Below are 23138 nucleotides of genomic sequence, written 5' to 3'. Positions count from 1 at the left end.
GACTGCCGTGACATTGTCCGACAATACTTTTACGCTCTTTCCTTTCAGCATTTCCGAAAAAGCAAACAGGGCCTCTCCGATTGCTCTTAGTTCCAGCACATTCGAGGGAGTTTCCTTCAGGGACCATGACCCCTGGGCAAATTGATTCTCGCAATGGGCTCCCCAATCTGAACCTGACGCGTCGGTAGTCAGTACTACCCAGTCTGGTTCTTCTAGATGTAGACCCTCGTCCAGGTTTCTTTGTCTGCACCACCAGCTTAAGCTGTGTTTCACTTCTTGAGGCAGATGTATCTTTCTGTGTAAATTTAATTGTGGGTTCCTTACTTTTCTCAATAGAAAATTCTGCAGACCTCTTAAGTGCCATCTTGCCCACTTTACCACTTGTATGGTAGAAGACATTAGACCCAGAATTTTTAAGCAACAATGCACTGTCACAACTGATCGGCCCCTGAAGTCTGCTATCGCCTGAATTATTTTTTGCTGTTTCTGGACTGGAAGGCTCACCAGATTCTTCTCTGTTTGAAAATTTGCTCCCAGAAAGATTAGTGACCTTGATGGAATAAGGTGGCTTTTCTCGATGTTGACAACCCAACCGTGTATCCCTAGAAATTCTAGCACTCTCTCTGTGTGTTGCCTTGCCACTTCTCTTGAGCTCGCAGTCACCAAAATATCGTCCAGATAATGGAAAGTCGATATCCCTTCTTTCCTTAACTCTGCTATCAGGGTAACTAGAACTTTTGTGAAGACCCTTGGTGATTGTGACAGCCCGAACGGTAGGCATCTGAACTGCACGTGAATTTTGCCCACTGCAAATCGAAGGAACTTCCTGTGCTCTGGACAGACTGGAACGTGAAAGTAGGCATCCTTTAGGTCTATACTTGTGAGCCAATCTCCTACTGACACAGCCTGAATGATGGAGGCCAAGGACTCCATCTTGAACTTCTTCTTTTCCAGAAACTGATTTAGTTTTCTCATATCTAATACCGGTCTTAAAGCGCCGGATGCTTTCTTTACTAAGAACAGCCTTGAATAGAATCCCCTTCCTCTTTCTTGAGACGGGACTACTTCTACTGCTTTTAGTGCAAACAGCTGATCCCTGTATACCTGAATCAGGTTTTGACTTTGTTCTGCATTTTGAAATGAAGAAATCAGACAATAATCCCTCCTGGGGACTTTCAAAAACTCCAAACGAAAACCTCTTTGAATTGTATCGTACACCCATCGGTCATGTACGGACTTGGCCCAGATTTGAGCGAACAAGGTCAGCCTGCCTCCTATCTCTGTCTGGGCCAAGGTAATCTCATTGTTGTTGTGTTGAGGCTGAAGAAGAGGAGAAAAAACTTGCTCTCTTCAAATTACTTCTGGCGCCCGGGCGTCCAGCCCTCCAAGAGGATTGTCTTGAATATTCTCTCCCGGGTCTGTATTGCCTTGATGCCCTAAAAGATTTATCCTTATCTCTGAAGTATGGAGGTTCAAACCTTCCTCGCTTCGCCTTGTTTTCTTGAGGCAGAAAAACACTTTTGCCCCCCGAGACCTTTTTAATAATGGCATCCAGTTTTTCCCCAAATAACATGTCTCCCTCGAAGGGAAGTTGGCACAAATTCGTCTTTGATGCTGCGTCCGCTGCCCAAGGTTTCAGCCACAGAGCTCTTCTTGCTGCCACCGAGAGCGCCATGGACCTCGCTGTGAAATGAACCAAATCCACTGAAGCTTCTGACATGAAGTCAATGGCCAGTTTACAATCAGCCAGCATCTGTAGTAATTTTTGTCTTTTAACATTAGATGAAATCGCTTCTTCTATATTTGAGAGCCATACTTTCACTGCTCTTGAGACAGATGTCAGAGCCACTGCTGGTCTGCAGGCTGCCCCTGCTGCTGCAAAAGATTTCTTTAAATTAAACTCCATTTTCTTCTCCATTGGCTCTCTAAATACTGCTGCGTCATCCACTGGAAGAGTTGTCTTCCTAGCCAGCCTGACCACAGCTGCATCGACCTTGGGAGGAGAGTCCCAGAATTTAGCATCCTCCTCCTCAAACGGATATTTCTTTTGAAACTTCCCAGCCGTCTGAGGTCTCTTCTCAGTCTTCTTCCACTCTTCTTTAATAATCTCTTTTATTGAGGCATGCACTGGAAAACCTGCCGACTTCTTCTTTAACGAAGGAAAAAGCTTATCCGCCGATGAAACTTTTGAAGAATCTGTGGGAAAGGTCAATGTTTGCCTCACCGCCTTAATTAGAGGTTCAATCACTGATACATCAAAATTAGATTCTTCCTCGGACTCAATTTCCCCTTCGTCTGAGCCTAAGGGTGAGTGTACTTCAGACAACTCTGACAATTCCCCTTCTGAGATTTCCGACAGTGACTCCAACTGTCTGGAGTATGAATGCCTCTGTCTCTTCTTAGAGCCAGTCGCTTCCTGAAAACCTTGCACTACTGCTTGCTTTATGACCGAAGCTAGCGACTCTACAAGGGCTTGATTAGCCTGAGAGCCTGAAGGTACTGGCTCTTCCTGGACCACAGGAGAACTTTTCTCTGGTGTTTTATCTTTCTTTTCCGAGACAGGGAGGCTGCAATAACAACAAAACAAAATTTAGAACCATGGTACACACTAACTTTCTCTCTCTATCCCTTTTTGCAGGGAAGTAAAATCTCACCTTTTCCCTTTGGGGTGAGGTGTCTTGCCCGTAGTACTGGATTCCATGCTTGTGAGTACCTGCAACAGAATGCCACTACTCAATTAGAGACTTGCATAAGCAGTCCTGCCTTCCTTATCATTGCACAACTGCACAGTATACAGATGAAGCCACTTGGATTTGTGAGTTAAATGCGTCATGACTCAGGGGTAATTGAAGAAACTGTGTTATCTTAAGTCATCTTAACTCATTTAATGCATTTAACCTTTTCATTAGCATACCAAAGCTCCATTGTTCACAATGGTGAATGCTTTAATTAGATGGGTTGTTGTGACACAGTTTTCTGTGTTAAATGAGATAAATGGGATATCTGTGTTTAGTTATTCTGTGTCAAACAGACAAACCAAAGTGGCTGCATCTGTACATCCCACAGTGCAACATTTGCAAGGGTTGATATGTATATAATTACTATAGTTACTATTATTATTAGGGCTACACGCCATAGCCACAGGCTGTTTGGCGCCAAAGAACACTTCCGTGTTCACATAATGCTGCCGACATCGCCGCTGCCCTCAGGCAACCTTGGCGTTTTCGCATCTCCTGCGCTATACAGCGCTACTTGCCTTACCCCCAACAACAGGATGGCCGAGAGGGGTTCCTACCTTCCCTCCTTACCGGTTTTCCTTGTGTGCTAGCGCACGAACACCGGAGCGCACCTCGCGTCTTCCGCGTCCTGTTATGACGTCACTTCCGGTTCCGCTTGTGACGCTTCTATACAGGCGCGTCCGCACCTTGCAGCATCGCCCACCTAACCCGTTTAAACGGGAGGTAACAGCTTGGCCCTTAGGCTGTTCTTGCCATCTACGGCCCTCCTCAACTAACCCCTACAAGGGGAGTATCGGACTTCAGCATCGAGGATGCCAGAGAGAGACAGAGAAACACCCTCGTGCTGGAAATAAGGCACTTGCTCCTAATGCCTTCTTCCATCCATCCGGCCTCTGGACAGGACAAAAAAGACAAGTAAGTGGTGGTGTGCTCTCATTTTGAACTTGTTAGGGGAGGTCCTGTCCAGAGGCCCGCAGGGCAGTTAACCCCATTGGTGAATGCTTGCCAGGAGTGACATGGAAATTAAAATTTCAGCATGGCAAATTTCCGCTGCAGTTTTTTGAAAACAGCAATTTCGTGAAAACATTTGCCGTCAGTAAAATTTTGAAATTTGCTGCAAATCCATGCCTGGCGAATAAATTCGCCCATCGCTAATTATGTTCTGTACAGTCATCCAAATTTCATTTGGGTTTTTAAATTTGGACATTAATACATGGTCAGTGGCGTAACTAGATGTTGCTGGGCCCCACAGCAAATTAATTTTAGGGCCCCCAACATATCCAGTGTTTGTCCTGTTTTACCAATATATGTTCAAATTGCTCATCAATGACAGCCTCATGGGGCCCCCTGTACCTCCTGGGCCCCCCTGCAGCCGCAGGGTCTGCTTCCTCTGTAGTTACGCCCCTGTACATTTACTACAAGACTTTAAGCATGATCTAGCTTTACTGAAAAAAATGTGGAGTATTTGATTATTAAATTAGATTTTATGCTCAGATCTCAATCATAAACAAAGACATTATTTATGCTATTTTGATTAACTTCCCTTAATTGTGGCAGGTGCTACTACAATTGAAAAATATGATCTGCGGACAAACAGCTGGATACAAATTAGTACAATGAATGGAAGACGTCTTCAGTTTGGAGTCGCAGTTATTGACAATAAGCTATATGTTGTTGGTGGGAGAGACGGATTAAAAACCTCAAATACGGTGGAATGTTTCAACCCAGTAACTAAAGTGTGGTCCATAATGCCCCCGATGTCAACTCACAGGCATGGCTTGGGTAAGGTTTATGATATGAATATAAATTTGTAGATTTAAGAGAAAATGTCTGATGGAAATAACTCAGAGTGGCATATGAGTAAAATTAAATATTTAGGAACAGATTTATTACAATGTAAAATTGCAAGTGGTTAGAAAACAATCATTAAGTGCAAAAAGGCTGTAAAAAGGATGTACATAGGGCACAAGTTAAAAGTATTCTTTAGGTGCTTTGTTGCTCATGAGTAAATTCACATCAACAAGAAGCATTATTTTGTGTTGAAATACTGTCCCATGTGTCATTAGCTTCAGCTTGTACGTTAAGGGGCATATTTATCAAGGGTCGAATTGAAAAAACTTCGAAATTCGAATTTAAAAAGGTAAGTAAAAGTTTTTTTTTGGTCGAATAGGTACGCTTTTGATCGAATAGATCCATATTCGGCCTAATTCAAATTGTACGAATCATAGGAATAGTGCATTCGATCAAATTCGAATCAAAGTTCTAGGTTCTAGGAGCTCCCCCATAGGATAAAACAGCAATTCCGCAGGTTTTAGATGGCGAATGGTCGAAGTTGAATTTTTAAAGAGACAGTATATGATAAATTTAGGTATTCAAATTTTTGATTTTTTTTAAATTCGAATCGAATTTGGACTATTACCTAGTCGAAGTATACAAAAAATAGCTCAAAATTCAAATTTTTTTCATTCAAAAATTCACCTCGACCTTTGATAAATCTGCCCCTAAATGTCATATATAAACTAAAAATGTGGTACCATATATATTGGATAGCATTACCCCAGAGTTACAGCATGCTGATAACTATAATTTAATTGTGCCCTAAGTGCCTACATTCCTACAACTGTTGACAGTGTACATAGCAAACAAATTAACTAAATACAGCATATCGATTTCTTTTCTTTTATGAAGCAGGCTTTATTCCTTTAATACCTAGATACTTACAGTATTATCAGGCTGTAATAAAGAAGCAGTTTTAAATCTGCTTAATTTTGTTCATGAATATGATATTAGACTTTATGTGTAGCTTTACTGCACATGAAGAAATTAAATACTTATTTGTCTTTTTTTTTAACTGCACACAGGAGTTGCTGTTTTGGAAGGGCCAATGTATGCAGTTGGTGGACATGATGGATGGAGCTACCTTAACACTGTAGAACGGTGGGACCCTCAAGCACGACAGTGGAATTATGTTGCCAGTATGTCAACTCCTAGAAGCACAGTAGGGGTGGCAGCACTAAACAGCAAGTACGTATGTATAGATCAAGATTCTTCCTTCATGTGTCACAAAACTTTCCTGTAGAGAGACAGAAGTTGTGTCAGAGTGAGATCTAATACATCTTCTAGGCAAAGGCAGCACTCCCCCATTATGTGCTTGATCTATCTGTCAATCAAAATCTGACTCTGACACCTGCAGGAAAAGAGAATGAAGAGAGACAGATTACTAAGAGGGTAATAGTGAACACCAACATTATTATTTTAGGTGCATGATATGTAATTGTTTATATTTATATTTAATTGATATTTTATAAATATTTTTGTTATAGTAACCCCATAGACTAACAGCAAGTACAGGGCTCTACAACACCTTGTGGTCCTTGGTCAAGCCTAGCATCCATGTTTGAATTATGCACAAGTTAGGGGATATTTCGGGATACACTCATGTGGTGTCTAAAACCACTTCTCTGAATGTAGTACTGCAAAATGCAAGTGGCACTGTATTCGAGTTGGGTGCAGCTCTCGGCACCCTGAAATATCTCTTGTGTGCTCCTCTTTTTGCATTTTACAGTGGATAGTGTACTCTCTACTGTAATTTATAAATATATTATAAGTTACCAAACAGTTATGCAACCATATAAAAGTACAAAGCCACAGGCTTTTATACAGGTGACATTTAGGGGGTTATTTATCAAAGGACAAATTTTAGAGTTTTTTTATACCTAGAATGAACTTGGATGAACTCACAACTTGAATGTTTTTTTATTTAGGAAGCTTTCAGCGCACCAAGGCCCCTTCATCAGGCAAAATACAAATGAAAGCTAGAAAGGCACAGCATATATTCTGTCAGATCAGTGAAAGGTATTCATGGGCAATAAATTAGGACGTTACAGATAGATAGAGATCAAATGTAGAGATAATACAATGAATTAGGGTGATATGTAAATAGTCCAGGAGTCTGGATTCAGTCAGGTCACATAGTATAACATGAAACCTGACCCTAAATGAAGGCCCTGTCTTAATGTGTTAAATAACTCCATATTCATAAATCTTCCTTTCCCATTCAGTTTTAAAGTCCCCTTTTAGAATTAAGACCTGCATGTCCTGAAGATTTTGACTGCAGAAATGTTGCCCCACTGGTATATCAAATGATTTGATTTTATGTCTGTGATGGTTCATCCTTGTGCACAATTTTTGTCCTGTTTCACCAATGTATATGCCTCCTGTAGAGCACCTAGTACATGTAATCATGTATACCACATTGGATGAAGCACACGAATAGTGGTCCAGAATGGTGTAGACTTTTTGTGTATTCGGAATTGCAACTTGATCTTTGCACAGGATGTATTTGCAGGTTTCACACCTGTTGCTGTTGCAGGGAAATGTACCTGCTTTAGTTGTTTTAGGAAGAACACTTCTGACAATCATTTTCCTCATATTAGGTGGTTGTAGACAAGAGAGGTAGTTCCGGGAATATTTGTTTAAGTCGGGTATCTGTATGGAGCATGGGTTGCAGGTCTCTGGCTATTTTTCTAATAATGTTCAGTTGTGGGTTGTAGGTAACTACAATAGGTACCCTGTTGTCTTTTCTTTGTAATCAAATAGTGTGTCTCTGGGTATTTGAGTTGCTCCGTGGATTTGATCATCAATATACTGTAGGTATCACTTCTACAATACTTTTTGTATTTTTTTGTTTTTTTATTTGTTATTTTTGCTACTGGCTAACACGGTACCACAGTTTTTGTTTTGTTATTTAGGAAAAAACTTGATTCAGCGAGTTCGGGGTTAAGAACCCGAAAACTCAAATTTATCAAGTTTTCAGCAAAAAAAAACCCTTGAATCATTCAAATTGATTCAGATTGAGTTTTCTGGCAAAACCCTCTGAAAAAAACTGAACATCATGAAGACATTAACATCTTCAATTGAATCAAGGGACCTTTGCCATTGACTCCTACATGACTGTGACAGGTTTTAGATGGTGTGTTTTTGGATTTGAGCTATTTCCAGGGTTGGGTATAATAAATCTCGAAGTTTTTTTTTTAACCTGACCAAAAAAATAACCTTGAAAACTTGAATCATTCATTGTAACCTACAGTTAAATGTATATAGGTTAGTCAAACGCTTTCTCTTTGTTGTAGTACAAATGTGGCATAGGGTATGATTTTTCCAGGCCTTTTTTTACAAAATAATAATTCCTTAAAGGGAATCTGTCGTCATTTAAAATTTTTTTTTTTTGCATTTTTATAAAAAACACACATCCATAAACACTGTCTGGCAAATAAAATGTTAATCCACAAATCCATGCATACGTTATTTTAGTTTGTATTTTGTCATGGGGGCTTCCATTTCTGCTCATTACACATTCATCCTGTGCTGCTCTAACAGCAGGCACAGCATTACCTGTGTGCTTGGAGGCAGCCACTCTGTAATGAAAAGCCAGGTCGCACTACTACATGAGAATCTAGCTGTACACTCCCCTCCCCTCTCTGCCCATACTGTGATGTTTGGAGGAGAGCGGTCACATGGTTTGCAGGGAAGCAATTACTTTCACTTTCCTACGTTCTGCTCTACAGCTGCACTAGCAGCCCCTCCTCCCACAGACACTATCAAAGCTCCTGCCGTTCTGTAAGTTTGTTCTCTGCTTTCCTTTGGTGAGGGGAACTTTCTCTCCTTGCTGCCTTCCTAGTTAGTTTTACTGGTTACTAGATGAGGTAAAGGAGCTGTGAGTTCCCTCTGCTATCCACCTCACACAGACCTTGCTCCTTTCCTGCCTGCAATACTTCTTTTTTCATTAACTACTTACTGCGTCCTTTCTCCTGAGCTATTTTAACCCTTCCTAGACTTCCTCTTAAATTTTCCTGGTTTTCAAGTATGTCCTCCTTATTTTATCCTTTTTTTCTATTCCCTGTCATCAGTCCTGGGAGTGTACTTCTGTGTTTCTGCCATTCATTTTTGTGTAAACAAATATAATAAACTATCTATATAAAATATTTTTTCCAGTGTCCAAAATGAATTGTGTGTGTGTATATATATATATATATTTATTTTTTTAAACGTAAGTGGGGGCAGTGATCACAGGACTATCTTATTTCAGTCCTTCTGAAGTGGTGTCAGTGGGAGTTTATCTTGATTCCTGCCTATTGTTCAATTGACAGGCTCAGCAGACAAGGCTCTATTTACATTACAGCAGCTTGTAGGAGGGAGGGGTAATGACATCACTCCAACTTGCAGTGCAGCAGTAAAGTGTGACTGAAGTTTATCAGAGCACAAGTCACATGACCTGAGGGCAGCTGGGAAATGTCAAAATGTCTAGCCCCATAGCAAATTTTAAAATTAGATATAAAAAAATCCATTTCTTGTTTTGAAAAACGGATTTCAATGCAGGATTCTGCTGTAGTAGCACTATTAACTGATACATTTTGTAAAAAACATGTTTTTCCACGACAGTATCCCTTTAAGTTAGGCTTTTAAATAAGCGACAGGCAGTGTACAAGGGCAGAAAGTTCTAGAAAGAGACCAAGTTTTAAATGACACGTTTAATGACATAGAAGCAAACTGTTTACAAAGATTTAGGGCCAGATTTATTAAGGCTTGAGTTGTGTTTTCCCTGAAAATTCAAGTTTTCAAGGTTTTTTTTTGGTCAAACCTCACATTTTTGGGTTAATAAATATGGATAATGGAAATAGCTTGAATCTGAAAAAACACCATCTAAAACCTGTCGAGGTCATGTAGAAGTCAATAGTCAATATATATAATTAGCATCACAAATAAAATGTATAACTAATAAGACCTGCGAGTGTTGATGCCTTTACAACTGTGAATTATATATTTATAAAATATACACACAGGGGAAGTGAACCCAAAACCATGACCCAAGTACCCCAAAACAACAACTTGCAGTGTATTAAAATGAAATAGGATAGTGTTAATCTACCCCCCCATTCAATCTCATTTACATTGAGAATACATTATCGTAAATGATAAAAAAAGACTTACCTCTGTAAACCTTCAATATTAGTTACCTACCTATTTGTTTTTATTGAATTCTTGTTCATCCATAACATTAGGGAACCCAAGTCAGTCCATTACAACAAATTATTTTACATCCAAATAAAATTCACAAGAGAATGTTAGTCATAATATGTCTGCATTATATGCGATTTTAGATTTGTAAATTGCAAATAAAAACTGATTAAAAATGTAAATTGCACTAGAAATAATTTCTGTGGGGACTGTGTGTATATTAAGTGTATGCAAGTATTTTAGTGTTTATGTATTAATTATCCAAGTTTGAAAGTTATCATCATTTTAATTTGCAGACATGGCATTTTGGGAAGCTGGAATTGCTTAGCACTGCAACTAAAGAGCAGATGCAGCTGGGCTATTAATGTGACAACTTATTTTCAGCTTTCTAGCTTTGGTTCTTCTGTGTAAAAGTATTGAAGCAACTGATAAATATTAACACAATTACATACTGTTTATTCTGAGAGACAGAAACATGTTAGAGTTCAGTTCAGTTCTAAATAGAATACCTTATTATATATTTTGTCAGTGGGACCAGCACATTTTAAACCACCTGTAATGCAATTTAAAAAAAAAATGAAAAAAAACCATACTGTACAGTATACTGATTATTAAATATAAAATGTTCGGTACAGTATTCTGTTTTTAAAAAAAATAATTCATGTGTCAATAATCTAATCAAATGATCAAAATCTTTCAACCTTTTTTAGATATGCCTTTCGCTTAAAATTACTTCTGTGTAACCTCAGTCAATTGCATTGGTTGCTTTTGTAGATTATATGCTGTGGGAGGAAGAGATGGAAGTTCTTGCTTAAAATCCATGGAATGTTTTGATCCCCACACAAACAAATGGAGTATGTGCTCTCCAATGTCAAAAAGAAGAGGAGGAGTTGGAGTGGCAACATATAATGGTTTTCTATATGCGGTTGGAGGCCATGATGCTCCAGCTTCAAATCATTGCTCTAGACTTTCTGATTGTGTTGAAAGGTATTTTTATTGTTATGCAAGTGTTATATCTAATCCAGAAATGTCAGTGCTTTCTCCTGGTTAAGGGATGTTACATACACTATTAACCAAACTTGAATTTTGTTTATATGTCCTTCCCATTGTTTGTAGCATGTGTGATTTTCAATGCAAGGCAATTAGGCATCTTGTTTTTTTCGTTATACCTAATAATCAAATGAATAGAAGAATCAAAACATATGTATAATCACATTAGTAAAGTAGATAGGATTGATCTAAAGCTGAAGACATTGTTTTCTATAACACATGTAATTCTTAAAATAGTTTAAAATCTTTTTAGTTAGTACATTATCTCAAGCAAATGTTATGGTGTATGTTCCTCTCATTAGACTTTATTTAAAAATGTATATAAAGTATTTATAATGTATTTCTGTACACACATAAGGTACGATCCCAAAACGGACAATTGGACAATGGTGGCCCCATTGAGCATACCTAGAGATGCAGTTGGAGTTTGTCCTCTGGGAGACAGGCTGTATGCTGTGGGTGGATATGATGGACAGTCTTACCTTAACATTGTGGAATCATATGATGCACAATCCAATGAATGGACGCAGGTATATAACTTTTTTTGTACATGTTTTTTTCGGGATTAGTGGGAGTAGGGCAACTAAAAGTTCATATTTGATTATAGATATAATAACAATACATAATAATTTTACCTCAAAAAGGTATTTTACCAATCTTTTCTTTTAGAACAGTTTCTTACCTTTTTGGATGATTTTTCAAGACTTAAACAAACAAGTTTGGACCAATATATCAATGGTCTGTAAATTTTACAATCTGTGAGCATACTATTTTTCATGTATATGAGGGTACTAGAATGAAAAAATGAATGTCCTACTGGGTTGTATATCTTCTCTTTTAGATATACAAACACGTTTGGACCAATATATCAATGGTCTGTAAATTTTACAATCTGTGAGCATACTATTTTTCATGTATATGAGGGTACTAGAATGAAAAAATGAATGTCCTACTGGGTTGTATATCTCCTCTTTTATCGTAACTCTTTTTTTTACCTTTCCCCTATAGGATGTTTCCCTTAATATTGGAAGAGCTGGGGCTTGTCTTGTAGTAATTAAGTTGCCATGACAAGTTATATTTCCAAATTGCACTTAAACAGCAAAAAGGAGACACTGGACCATTCACAGTCTGCACAAGTTCTCTTCTCTGTGAACACTGGCTTTAAAATGACTGGTGTTGGGAAAATCAAAAAGAAGTTGACCTGCAGAAGTGTACATATGTAATTTCTGTTGATATTTGCTATATATACAGTATGAACTGTGCCAAACTTTAATTCCAAAAAAAATGGTATGTAAGTATGTAACCATGGTTACATACTGAAAGGTTGGACACAGTAAACATTCTAGATAATACCAAAATGTAGTCTTTGCAAATATATTTATGTACCATCCTGAAAGATGATTGGTATGAAAGGCTTATATTTTAATAATTCACATTCTGTTATATAACTAGTGAAAATATTTTTATTAAGGAAAAAGGAAGTTGAAAGATGTGTAGAACAGTTTAACTAAAATGTGTAGGACAGTTTAACTAAAATGTGATTTTTACTTTTCCCTTTACTTTGGCTTCTCTTTAACATTACTATTTGTTTTATTACATAATGTTTTTTGTTCTAAAAAAAAGTTGTTATTAACATAAAACATTATAGATATATTTTTAATGTTAGTGCTCAAGATTTTAAGTACTAAAAGCAATTATTCTAAGGCACAATAGAAATAATGGTTGTATTTCAATGAAATAATGTCCTCTTATTTGTGATTGTTTTTGTTTTGTTTGTTTTTTAAATATGTGCTTTAAACATGCTTTGAGCCCTAGAGTTCTATCCATTGTAAAAAAAAATGTTTATCAAGCAATGGAGTTAAAAGCTATAAACAATGTCAGAAATATTTTGCACTGAATATGGATTATAGAATTACTTATTCAGATGGAAGACTAAAAATGCATTCAAAAAGTGCTCTCTCTGTGACCTAAACTTGAATGACCGTACTTGAAGGAGAGGTTTTTTTTTACTTGAGGAAGTTGCAAACTGAAATTAACAGACCTAAAATTGTATTTCCTCTATTTTTTTATTCAGCCAGTAGAATAATGAACGTCCTCATAACACTGAATAACATTGCACATTAACTAGTTAAGTAAACATTTGGAGATGTTATATTTTCTAAGGCAGCTGGTATTTGTGGGAATAAGTAAATACTAAGAAGACAAGATAGGATAATTATAATTTATAGTTATGGGCTTAGGAGCTTCCCTGCAATGAAATACCATTGTAATTAATAAAACAAATGAAATAGGATCATCAACTTTTAATACTTTGTGTATTCAAAAAAACAAGCAATAAGCAAGGCAGCAATTTTCCACTGAAATGAGGTATCCAATCAGCATGTAACCGTTACATACTTTTGAAATTGCTTACTTAGAAAAGGCCATCAAGCTTCAAGTCTTCTGCATTTTATATAACCAAGATAGTACAGGTATAGGATCCATTATCTGCAAACCCATTATCCAGAAAGCTCTAAATTACAGAATGGTCATCTCCCATAGGCTCCATTTCAATCAAATCAAATTTCCTTTTTCTCTGTAATAATTAAACAATACCTTGTACTTGATCCAAACTAAGATATAATAAATCCATATTGGAAGTGTAGCAGTACTGTGCTCCGTATGAGACCTTAATTCTTAGGGAGTAAGCCCTCGCAAATGGTGTGGAGGCGGGGTGTAGCGTAACTGTAACTTGATGCACGGTGCAATAAATGGGCTCCAGTGGTTCTTATAACTTAACCAATGAACATATTTCTTGAACAATACAATCCTCAATGGAGTGTACATAAGAGCAAACAGGATCATACATCAACAGTGGATAGGCATATACTCACAGCACCTTCTGGTCAATATTAGTCCCCACAGGGAAGAGAACATACACAGCAATGAAGGTACACCCAGCTTTCAGCCTTTTCCCTAAGTGGAATCACTACATCCCTAAGTCTGTACTTAGTCCCTTCATCTGGGCAATTAGTACCCGGGATCTTAGTCCCTCTGACTCTCCTCGTTGGAGCCTTAGGTGCACAGCTAAATAACCTGTCAGTCACTCCTAGCGTTACCTATTACAAAGTATAGTTTATCCTTTACTAGGCATAATGTACCTATACTCAATACCCATTCCCTTCCTGCCTGCTCAGGTACGGGCTAAATCAAAATGGACCCTGAGCACATGGTTACCCAGACCTTTATACTCTCACATAGTGCCATCTACTGGTCACTGTTTGAACTCCAAGGGCATAGCTTAAGGCAAAATAATGAAATAGAGCCCCCATTTCTTTAAAACTGGGGATTTGCCTGCCAATATTACCAAGGGTGGCTAATTTACCAGACCCCTACAGAAGCAAAACCAGCCTTTTAAGTTTATTTAATATTTATATGATTTTTCAGTAGACTTAAGTTATGAAGATCCAAATTACAGAAAGATCTGTTATTCAGAAAACCCCAGGTCCCGAGCATTCTGGATTACAGGTTCCATACCTGTTTTTTAAAATGATAGTTGTCATAATTTCAATTTTAAAAATGTAGAAATGTTAAAATTATACAGATGGCCCATGCGTGTTCATTAGATATTTGATTTAGACTGATCATCTTGTCTTTCCTTTAACATATTTTCTACTCATTCTATTAAAATGAATGATTTGACTTGTGTTTGGTGAGCTGTAGAGCATTGCACCTGATGTGTGATGTTGAAATAAAGGGCTCATGTGCTGAAGGTAGGGCATACAGTCATGTGGCAAGCAATTCACTAATCCCGGTATACCCCCCTATTGTTGCTCAAAGCCTGTACAGAGAGCAGCAAATAGTAACTAAAGTTAGTATTGGTCTTCGTTCTTTTGTATTATAATTTCTTCCATTGTAATGTCAACATATGTTCTATATATTTATTTTTCTGTTTTCGGTTCAGTTTACAGTTCCTTTATACACTGAATGCTCATGAATTGTAATCAGTGTAAAGAACACTGATTGCAGGCAGTTAAAAACTAATGACTACAGCTATCTAACTGCATTCCTGTAAATGAAATCTTATTGAATTACAGTATGTATTTGCTTTCCATTAGTACAAATCAATGATGGGTTTTTTGTATTAATTTCTATAGTATATCACATTGATATATGATGATTTTTACCTCAAATTTAGAGTGCCGATTACACACACCTAGAAATGTACATAATGTAGTCATAAACTTGTGTACTGTGAAATTGAAATGAGTATTACAATAGCATGTTTACATTTTTGCAAGCTTAAAAATTTAAAAAACTCAAAGTCAGACATTTTATTGAACCATAAAAGGGCACATCCAGCTTCCACTGGCCAATTGCTAGCAACTTTCTTTTTACTGTAGAGTCTGTAGAGACTTCTGTAATATTTCTAATATAGGTTAATGGAATGAAGAAAATGACTTGCTTCTAATCTAGTTTTTACTTTGACAGTCAATTTCTAAACCATGTCATTTGCCCATAAAACACATACAAAAAAAAAAAAAAAATATATATATATATATATATATATATATATATATATATATATATATATATATATATATATATATATAGATATATAGATATATAGATAGATAGATATATAAAGATTCCAAAAGTACCTGCAATTATACACTGGTCAATGGTGGGTGCACGGTCAAAGTATAATATCCAGTTCAAAATGGACCAGCACTCCAGCAGTTTTGTCAAACAATTTTATTGACATATCACTCGTGTATTCCAACGTTTCGGCCCTTGTTGGGGCATTTATCAAGGATAAAAGGATATATATATCACAGTCCAGTGAGTATCCGCACTCCAAGGCACACTATTATGGCTTATATAGCCGGGGTGTAAGGTTTAGGATATATATAATGTGATATTCAAGAGAACAGCACTCCCATGTATACAATATTCTCATTTATTTCTGTTGCATCAATGTCCAACGTTTCGGTCCTTGATAAAGGTCCTAGCAAGGACCGAAACGTTGGACATTGATGTAACAGAAATAAATGAGAATATTTTATACATGGGAGTGCTGGTCCTCTTGAATATCACGTTTTTATATATATATATATATATATATATATATATATATATATATATATATATATATATAGTCAATGAAAAATGAAACACTATACTTTTGGTATGCTTGTTAAAAGCCATGCATAGAAGCTTGTTACAAAGGCAAGGCACATTGTTGCTTAAGTATTGTGTATTGCTTACTGTTAACCCTTCAAATGCCATCAATTGAAGTACCATTACTCCAGTGCCATGTGTTTTACATCTTCAGGTTGCATTTTAATTTAAGAGTATTGGCATTTAAAGGGTTACATTTACTAAGCTTCTTATTGTTAAATAATTGTGAGTTTTCTTCACTTTCCAAACCAAGACTCCTTGGCCATGTATGGATACTTGCGCAAATGCACATTTATTCAGGCTCTAGATACCATGAACATTTTCTGTCTCTCTTTTTTTATGTGTAAACTGATTTTAGTAACTAACTAGGTTAAAAAAAAAGTGTTGAGCCTTTACTAGAACTACATTCTATTCGCATTTTTAAAAGAGATTTGAAAAGTTTGTCATTTCTAGTATTTTATAGTAACCACATAAATGTTTTTCTAATGTTTAAAATCACAATAGTGTGGAAAATGCATTCTACATGTAAAATCACTACTTTTATCGTTAAATGTGAAATATTTCTACCTAGAATTTGCTTTATACACTGTCTATGCCAGAAAGCGCACACATGTATGCATTTTTAAACAAATGGATGACATTTTTGGCATGGTTGGAAATAAATTTCTTTTTTACTTTAAACATATGGACAATAATTTCTTTTCATTTAATCTGTATTTATTATTTGCTCTGACAGAACAGAATCCCCCCCCCAAAAAAAATACTGTGTATGCAAACATATTACTCTGAAAAGTTACATGGCAATGGCATATATAGGCAGATATCCCAAAAAAGTTGGATGATATTTGTTTTATCTCTTCCATTCCAAGTGAATCATTATGCTAAACGCAATGGTGCTTGCGGACTATTTTTCCAGAAAATCCAACTAGCCTGTCCATTCTGACTTCTTTTAATTTAAATGCAACCAATGCTGCCAACTTACTCAATACTGCTGCAACCCTTTACTGACCAAAGAAAACCATATCTTTTTCACAAAGTACACATTCTGACAAATTGTTTCTAGTAAAATATGTATTTCTTCTCCAAACTACTGTACTAAACTAAATCATTGTTAAATTTGCACTTTTTACTAAATTGCTGAAACAGCTTCAATGATTGCATTTAAAGGAACAGCTCAATGTAAAGATAAAAACTGGTTAAAAAGATAGTCCATGCAAAATAAATAAAAAATGTTTCTAATATAGTTAGTTAGCCAAAAATGTAATATATAAAGGCTGGAGTGAGTGGATGTCTAATATAATAGCCAGAATCCAACTTCCTGCTTGGGACATAACAGTTCAGTGAGTTTGCAATTGATCCTAAGCATTCAGCTCAGATTCAAAAGGAACAGTTATGGCCTATGTGGCCCCCCCTGAAGTCACTGATTGGTTATTGCAGGGTAACCAACCAGTGGAAACAAAGAGAGCTGAAAAGCAGGGAGTAGTGTTCTGTTCTGTTAGACATTCAATCACTCCAGCCTTTATAGATTACATTTTTGCCTAACTAACTATAATAGAAATATTTTTTATTTTGCACAGTTAATCCATTTACCCAGTTTTTATTTTTATACTGAACAATTCCTTTAAGGGCAATGGCACAGCCATTTTATTGCCCGCAATAAATCCTCACTACCGCGAATGACAAAACGTCCCTTGTTTCCTTACCACTGACTAGCATTTATATTGCCAGTGGTGAAACTCATGTGGCGCTTCGGCTTTCTGAAGTCGACATTGCACTGCATATGTTTCACCACTGGTGAAACAAGGGCCAGTTTGTCGCCCACTGTAGTGAAGATTTAGGGGTCCATTTATAAAACCTTGATTCTTTTCAGGGTGAGGTGTTTAGATGGAAAAGTCACATTTTTAGTAGAAAAATAAAAACTAAATGTTTAATAGATTTTTCATACCCCAAAGCTGCTAAAAATCAGAATCTGAAATGACACCTCTCAAACCTGTAGAGGTTATGTAGAAGTCATTGGCAAATTTCCATGAAGTTTTTTCTTGACACCGTTATCTGCTCTGAATAATCTGGAAAAGTCAGCGTTTTTATCCACTATTCCAAAAAAGTTGAGTTTTCACAGGGAAAATTCGATAATATTAATTCGTACAATACAAATTGTCTTTCTACTAGAAACCACAGAACTGAAGATTTGCAGCATTTAGCATTTTTAATGACATGTCTGAAAATTGTCCCAAAGCATGCATGTTACATGATCATATTTAACCACAAAAAGTATTCAGAACACTCCTGCCCTGGCATTCAAATTTATACAGTTTTATTTTTGGACCATAGGATGTTACCCAAGATGCATATAATTACAATGCATGTTGAGACACCAAAGTGAAAATAACTCACATCTTTTTGCAGGCAAAACTACACAGAAGAACAAGAAAAACAATGCAGAATGCTATAAAAAATCTAAAAATGCAATCCAGCTGTAAAAGCTGGTCCTCTGATTCCACATTCGGAAGGGTTAAAATAATTTGTCTCTAAGCTAGAAACTGCATTTAGCTTAAACAAATGTTCTCACCTTAGTTGAAACTTGATTAAATATCAAAATTAAAACATGTTAAAGTTTCTTGCTGTTTTATATTGGTATTCAAAGTGCAAGTAAACGACACAATGGGCAGGAGGTTGAATGATCCTGGTATGGTCTTGTTCAACCCCTATTTATACCTGTGAGAAGCTAACATACTGTAGAAATAGATTAGTGTATACAGTATAGGTTTCTTAAAAGCTGATAAAGAGGGAGAGCTGAGGAACTAATATTTAGGGGCAGATTTATTAAGGGTCAAGTTATGTCTTCCTCTAGAAATTTGAGATTTCATGTTGATTTTCAGGCCAAAATCTAATTTTTCGGGTTTAAAAAAAAAAAAACGACCTGGAAATTGCTGGAATCAGAAAATACACCACCTCAAACCTATCAAGGTCGTGTAGAAGTCAATGGCAGATGTTCCCTGAGCCATTTGAAGTTGTTAATAGCCTTCATGATGTTTGAGGGCCAGTGGCGTAACTAGACCCCCAAGGGCTCTGGTATGTAAATTTACAACTGGGCCCCCCTACCCCCCCCCATGCATTGGGCAGGAACACAGTCTCCCATAGACTCCATTATAATCATATAATTCAACTTTTTTTTAAAAAAAAAGTCCTTTTCTCTGTAATAATAAAACAGTATCTTGTACTTGATCCCAACTAAGATAGAATTAATCCCTATTAGAAGCAATAAATAAATTGGCTTTATTTAATATTTACATGATTTTCTAGTAGACTTAAGGTATGAAGATCCAAATTACAGAAAGTTCCATTATCTGGAAAACCCAGGTCTTGAGCATTCTGGATAGCAGGTCCCATACCTGTACTCAAAGGATATAGGTACAGGAGTCTGAAATACATTTTTTTATTGTGTTAATGGCAAGGGATAATCAGTGCAGCATTAAAGGGGTTGTTCACCTTTACATTAACTTTAATATTTTTCATTTTTTTCTATTTGCAGTTTTCTTTATTTAGCTTTTTATTCAGCAGCTCTGCAGTTTGCAGTTTTAACAGTCTGGTTGCTAGTGTCCAAATTACCCTAGCAACTATGAATTGATATGAATGAAAGATTGGAATATGAATTGCAGAGAGCCTGAACAAAAATAAAAGTACCAAAAGCAAATGTATAGCCTTACAAGGCAATGTTGTTTAGATGGGGTGAGTGACCCCCATTTGAAAGCTGGAAAGACTCAGGAGAGAAATATTAAAAGAAAAAAAATGAACACCAATTGAAAAGTTGGTTAGAATCTACCATTCTATAACATACTAAAAGTTAACCTGAAGGTGAACCACCCCTTTAATGTAACACTATGGGGGGCACATGTAAGGCCTCTCTGCCTGTTACATTCCATGCACAACCTAGAGCAATAGCTGAACTGGTGCCTCACTGTAGGTGACTAGTTGGAATGAAATATTTACAGAAAGAAGAGAGCTGCCATATGTTTTTTTTTTATACAAAGTTATCATTAGAGCAGGTAATAAAGGCGAATGTGTTAAACAGTGCATGACTACCACGAGTGGAGGGGGCAAACTCACACGCACTAAGCCCCATTTCACAGAGAAGTGCCCTAATAAGACATGGGTCACGTAACCCCTGCAGTGCCAAAGTCGGCTATATATATATATATATTAGGTACCTGGGACCGTTGCTGTTAATATGCTTTAGAGATCCGGCACCTGGCAGTCTTTTCATGGAGGAAGAGTAAGGCTGGAGGTCCCCCATGCCGCCGCTGCTGTTACTGTTCCTGCCCCCTGCCTGACGCAGCCTCCAGACAGAAGATCACAAGCAGGAGCTGAAAATGCAGGGCCCGTTTGAAAACAGCGCGCCACCAGTGACATCGCGCAGCGCACCCTATTGGCTGTTCGGAAGCAGCTGTCAGAGGTAAACCCCCGCCCACGTTTCATCCTCTGCTGCCGTTTAGTGATATAATCTGTGCGGTGTCGTGCTGAGCTGCGACCCTGCGCGGAGACTGAAGTCAGTCGGTAGCTCCACAAGGACATTGCCCTTTCACTTTCCCCTCCTTCTGAACGGACTGGGCGGGGGAGCCTCACACACACGGGGAGGGGACAGGGTGCGGAAGCTGCCGGGGCCCTGAGGGGGTGCGGTCCCTGGCCCAATCGCACCCCCTGCTCCCCCGGTAGTTCCACCACTGTTGAGGGCTCTGCTTAAAAAAGGGTTGTTAACCCTGACCTCACTGATTTGAGATTTGGAACTAAAGTCTAAAATAGAATAATGCTAGAAATTATGTATTTTGTATACTCAACATAAACTTAAACTTACTACACCACAAGCCTAATAAAATAAATGATTTATACTTTTAAATATGGCCACAGGGGGGTCACCATCTTGTAACTTTGTTATACATCTTTTCAAGACCAAGACTGTGCACATGCGTAGTGTGGTCTGGGCTGCTTAGAGACTGTCATAAATTATAAAAATAGCACAAGTCAAATAATATTAAATTTACTAATAAGAATATTTAAAATTAACATATTGAAAGTCTAATAAACACAAAAAAAAACAATTTTTCTAGAAGGACAATGCTGCCATATTTTGGGCCTTCAGACTTTCCAGATATAAGTACTGCACAATCTGGTTTTACCTACTGTATACACAATAAAGCAAACTTAAAATGAGAGCATGTAAAATTGAGGTTTTGCCGTATTCTTTTACATTGTATGTTAATATACTGGCACCTTGTGGAACACTTTTAATACTGCACTTTGAGAAGATCATTCGTGTTCAATAGTAGTAGTAAATGCATTGCTAACTAAATACATTTTTCACATGAGTGTAAGCAAAGTACAGTAGAACTGTATTATACACAATTTTAACATTGTTACTAGTTTAACTATTATACTCCAATCAAACAATTCTGAGTGGTCAATAACAGTATAATTCTCCAGGAAGAAAGAGGTGTTGTTAGCAACTGCATATTGCTTCAGAAAAGCTTTGCAAGATTGCATTTTAGTGCAGCTTAAGTTGGTTATAGCACTAGAAGTGATTCCATTACGACAGAGAAATTGATTTCGTCATGATGGTACAGTTTTTGGTACAGTTTTTATTACTAACTTTTTTTATTACTAAAATTTCACTTTAAAATGGTATTCTTGAATCAAAAAATATTTTTTTAGCTATAATACTAGTGTGTAGGGAGCCATAAAAGTGCATTGTGTCTGAATCTGAGCTCTAAGAAGGAGCTAGCACTCAGGGGCAGGCCAGGCTAGCAGTGCGCCCTAGGCAACCCGGTCGGCCAAATGCCCCACCGTGCGTCTGGATTTATTTGATCTACACAATATTAAAATCTGCTCCAGCCTTTAGGAAACCTGCTTTTTGGATGGGTAAGGGGTTCTGGGGTGGCAAAAATCATTGCCTGTCACTGTATTTCATATCTTTGGGACAAAGGTTCCCACTGTCTCTCACTGTATTTAATGTATTTGGGGCTAAAGTTCCCACTGTCCCTCACTGTGTAATATATTTAGGATCTGGAATCATTGTTAACTAAAGTCAATGTACCATTAGGTACAAGTGCATACTATAGGGTAGATTTATCTAAGGGGCAAAGGAAAATTTGAATTTTCAAGGTGATTTATTATATCCTGGTATCACTCATAAACTCAAATAATTTGAGCGGTTCAAGAGATTAATTAAAGTATTTGGGATGTTAACCCAGAACTCAGTCATTCGGGTTTTTTCCATTCAAGTTTTTTCGTAAATCAGAAACCATTAGAGTTGTGAGTTCACCTTTTGACCTTGAAATAAATAACCCACTATGTGTATATTTATCCTAAACTCTACAAGTTTTTTTCGACTAATGGAACGGGGCACTGTGTATTTTAAATGGTAGAGAAATCCCTGAATCCTAAAGTAATGAGAGGAATTATAGGCAGTTTTGCCAGCTTACCCAGTCACTAAATGCAGGACTGTATTTCAGCAATGCTATTAGCCCAAAGCAAAACAGTGGTAGCAGCACAGAAATTGTGAGGATTTACCATGGTGGTCCAGTGGGCCGGCGGGGACACCTGCCACAGGCTTCTGCCTCTTCTTAGAGCCGGTTCTCCTATGGTGCTGAGTTTTGTGTGCTGTGCACGTGATGTCATCATGCGTGCTGTGCATGTGATGTCATCATGCGTGCTGTGCACGTGATGTCATCATGACGAGTTGCGCAAAATTAGAATATTTAAAGGGGTTTTGAATCCAAACTCATTGCCCATTTTTAGATCTAACTTGTTAGTATCCTGGGTACGATTTCTGTCTTGCCTGCCTGACTATTCTGAACTCTGCCGATATTGACCCATGCCTGCCTAACTGCTCCTTGAACGCTGCCTGTATCCACCCCAGCCTGATTGACCTTGCTTGAACTCTGCCTGTACCGACCACTGCCTGTCTGACCCAGATTGAATTCCGCCTGTACCAACCCTGGCCTGCACTACACTTTTCATCTACTCCCAGAACTGTTGCCTTCTGTCCAAAACCTTGGAAACACTCGTGCCGCTTTGCTCATTCAGAACATCTGCTTTGCTCTTGTCAAGTTAAGACCTGGTGGCATCTAAGTAGCTGAGGGTTCCTCCCGAGGCCAAAGGCGGCTGCTACAGGTAGAA

At 37.5% G+C, this 23138-nt stretch overlaps 1 protein-coding gene across 1 annotated transcript in view; it reads left to right on the top strand.

The window, feature by feature from the left end:
• klhl4.L (kelch like family member 4 L homeolog) overlaps positions 1–13342 on the top strand; it is an 84544-nt gene extending 71202 nt beyond the window's left edge. Inside the window, exons 7-11 of the mRNA XM_018229935.2 lie at positions 4296–4520; positions 5600–5762; positions 10530–10742; positions 11164–11335; positions 11814–13342. Coding sequence (XP_018085424.1) covers positions 4296–4520; positions 5600–5762; positions 10530–10742; positions 11164–11335; positions 11814–11873 — 833 coding nt within the window. The 3' untranslated portion in view covers positions 11874–13342. The remainder of the gene's footprint in view (positions 1–4295; positions 4521–5599; positions 5763–10529; positions 10743–11163; positions 11336–11813) is intronic.
• The last annotated feature ends 9796 nt before the right edge of the window (positions 13343–23138 follow it).

This window comes from Xenopus laevis, chromosome 8L, assembly GCF_017654675.1.
Source record: "Xenopus laevis strain J_2021 chromosome 8L, Xenopus_laevis_v10.1, whole genome shotgun sequence".
Lineage (NCBI taxonomy): Eukaryota > Metazoa > Chordata > Amphibia > Anura > Pipidae > Xenopus > Xenopus laevis.
The sequence above is the reverse complement of the archived record's forward strand: the minus strand, read 5'-3'. Positions and strand labels throughout refer to the sequence as shown.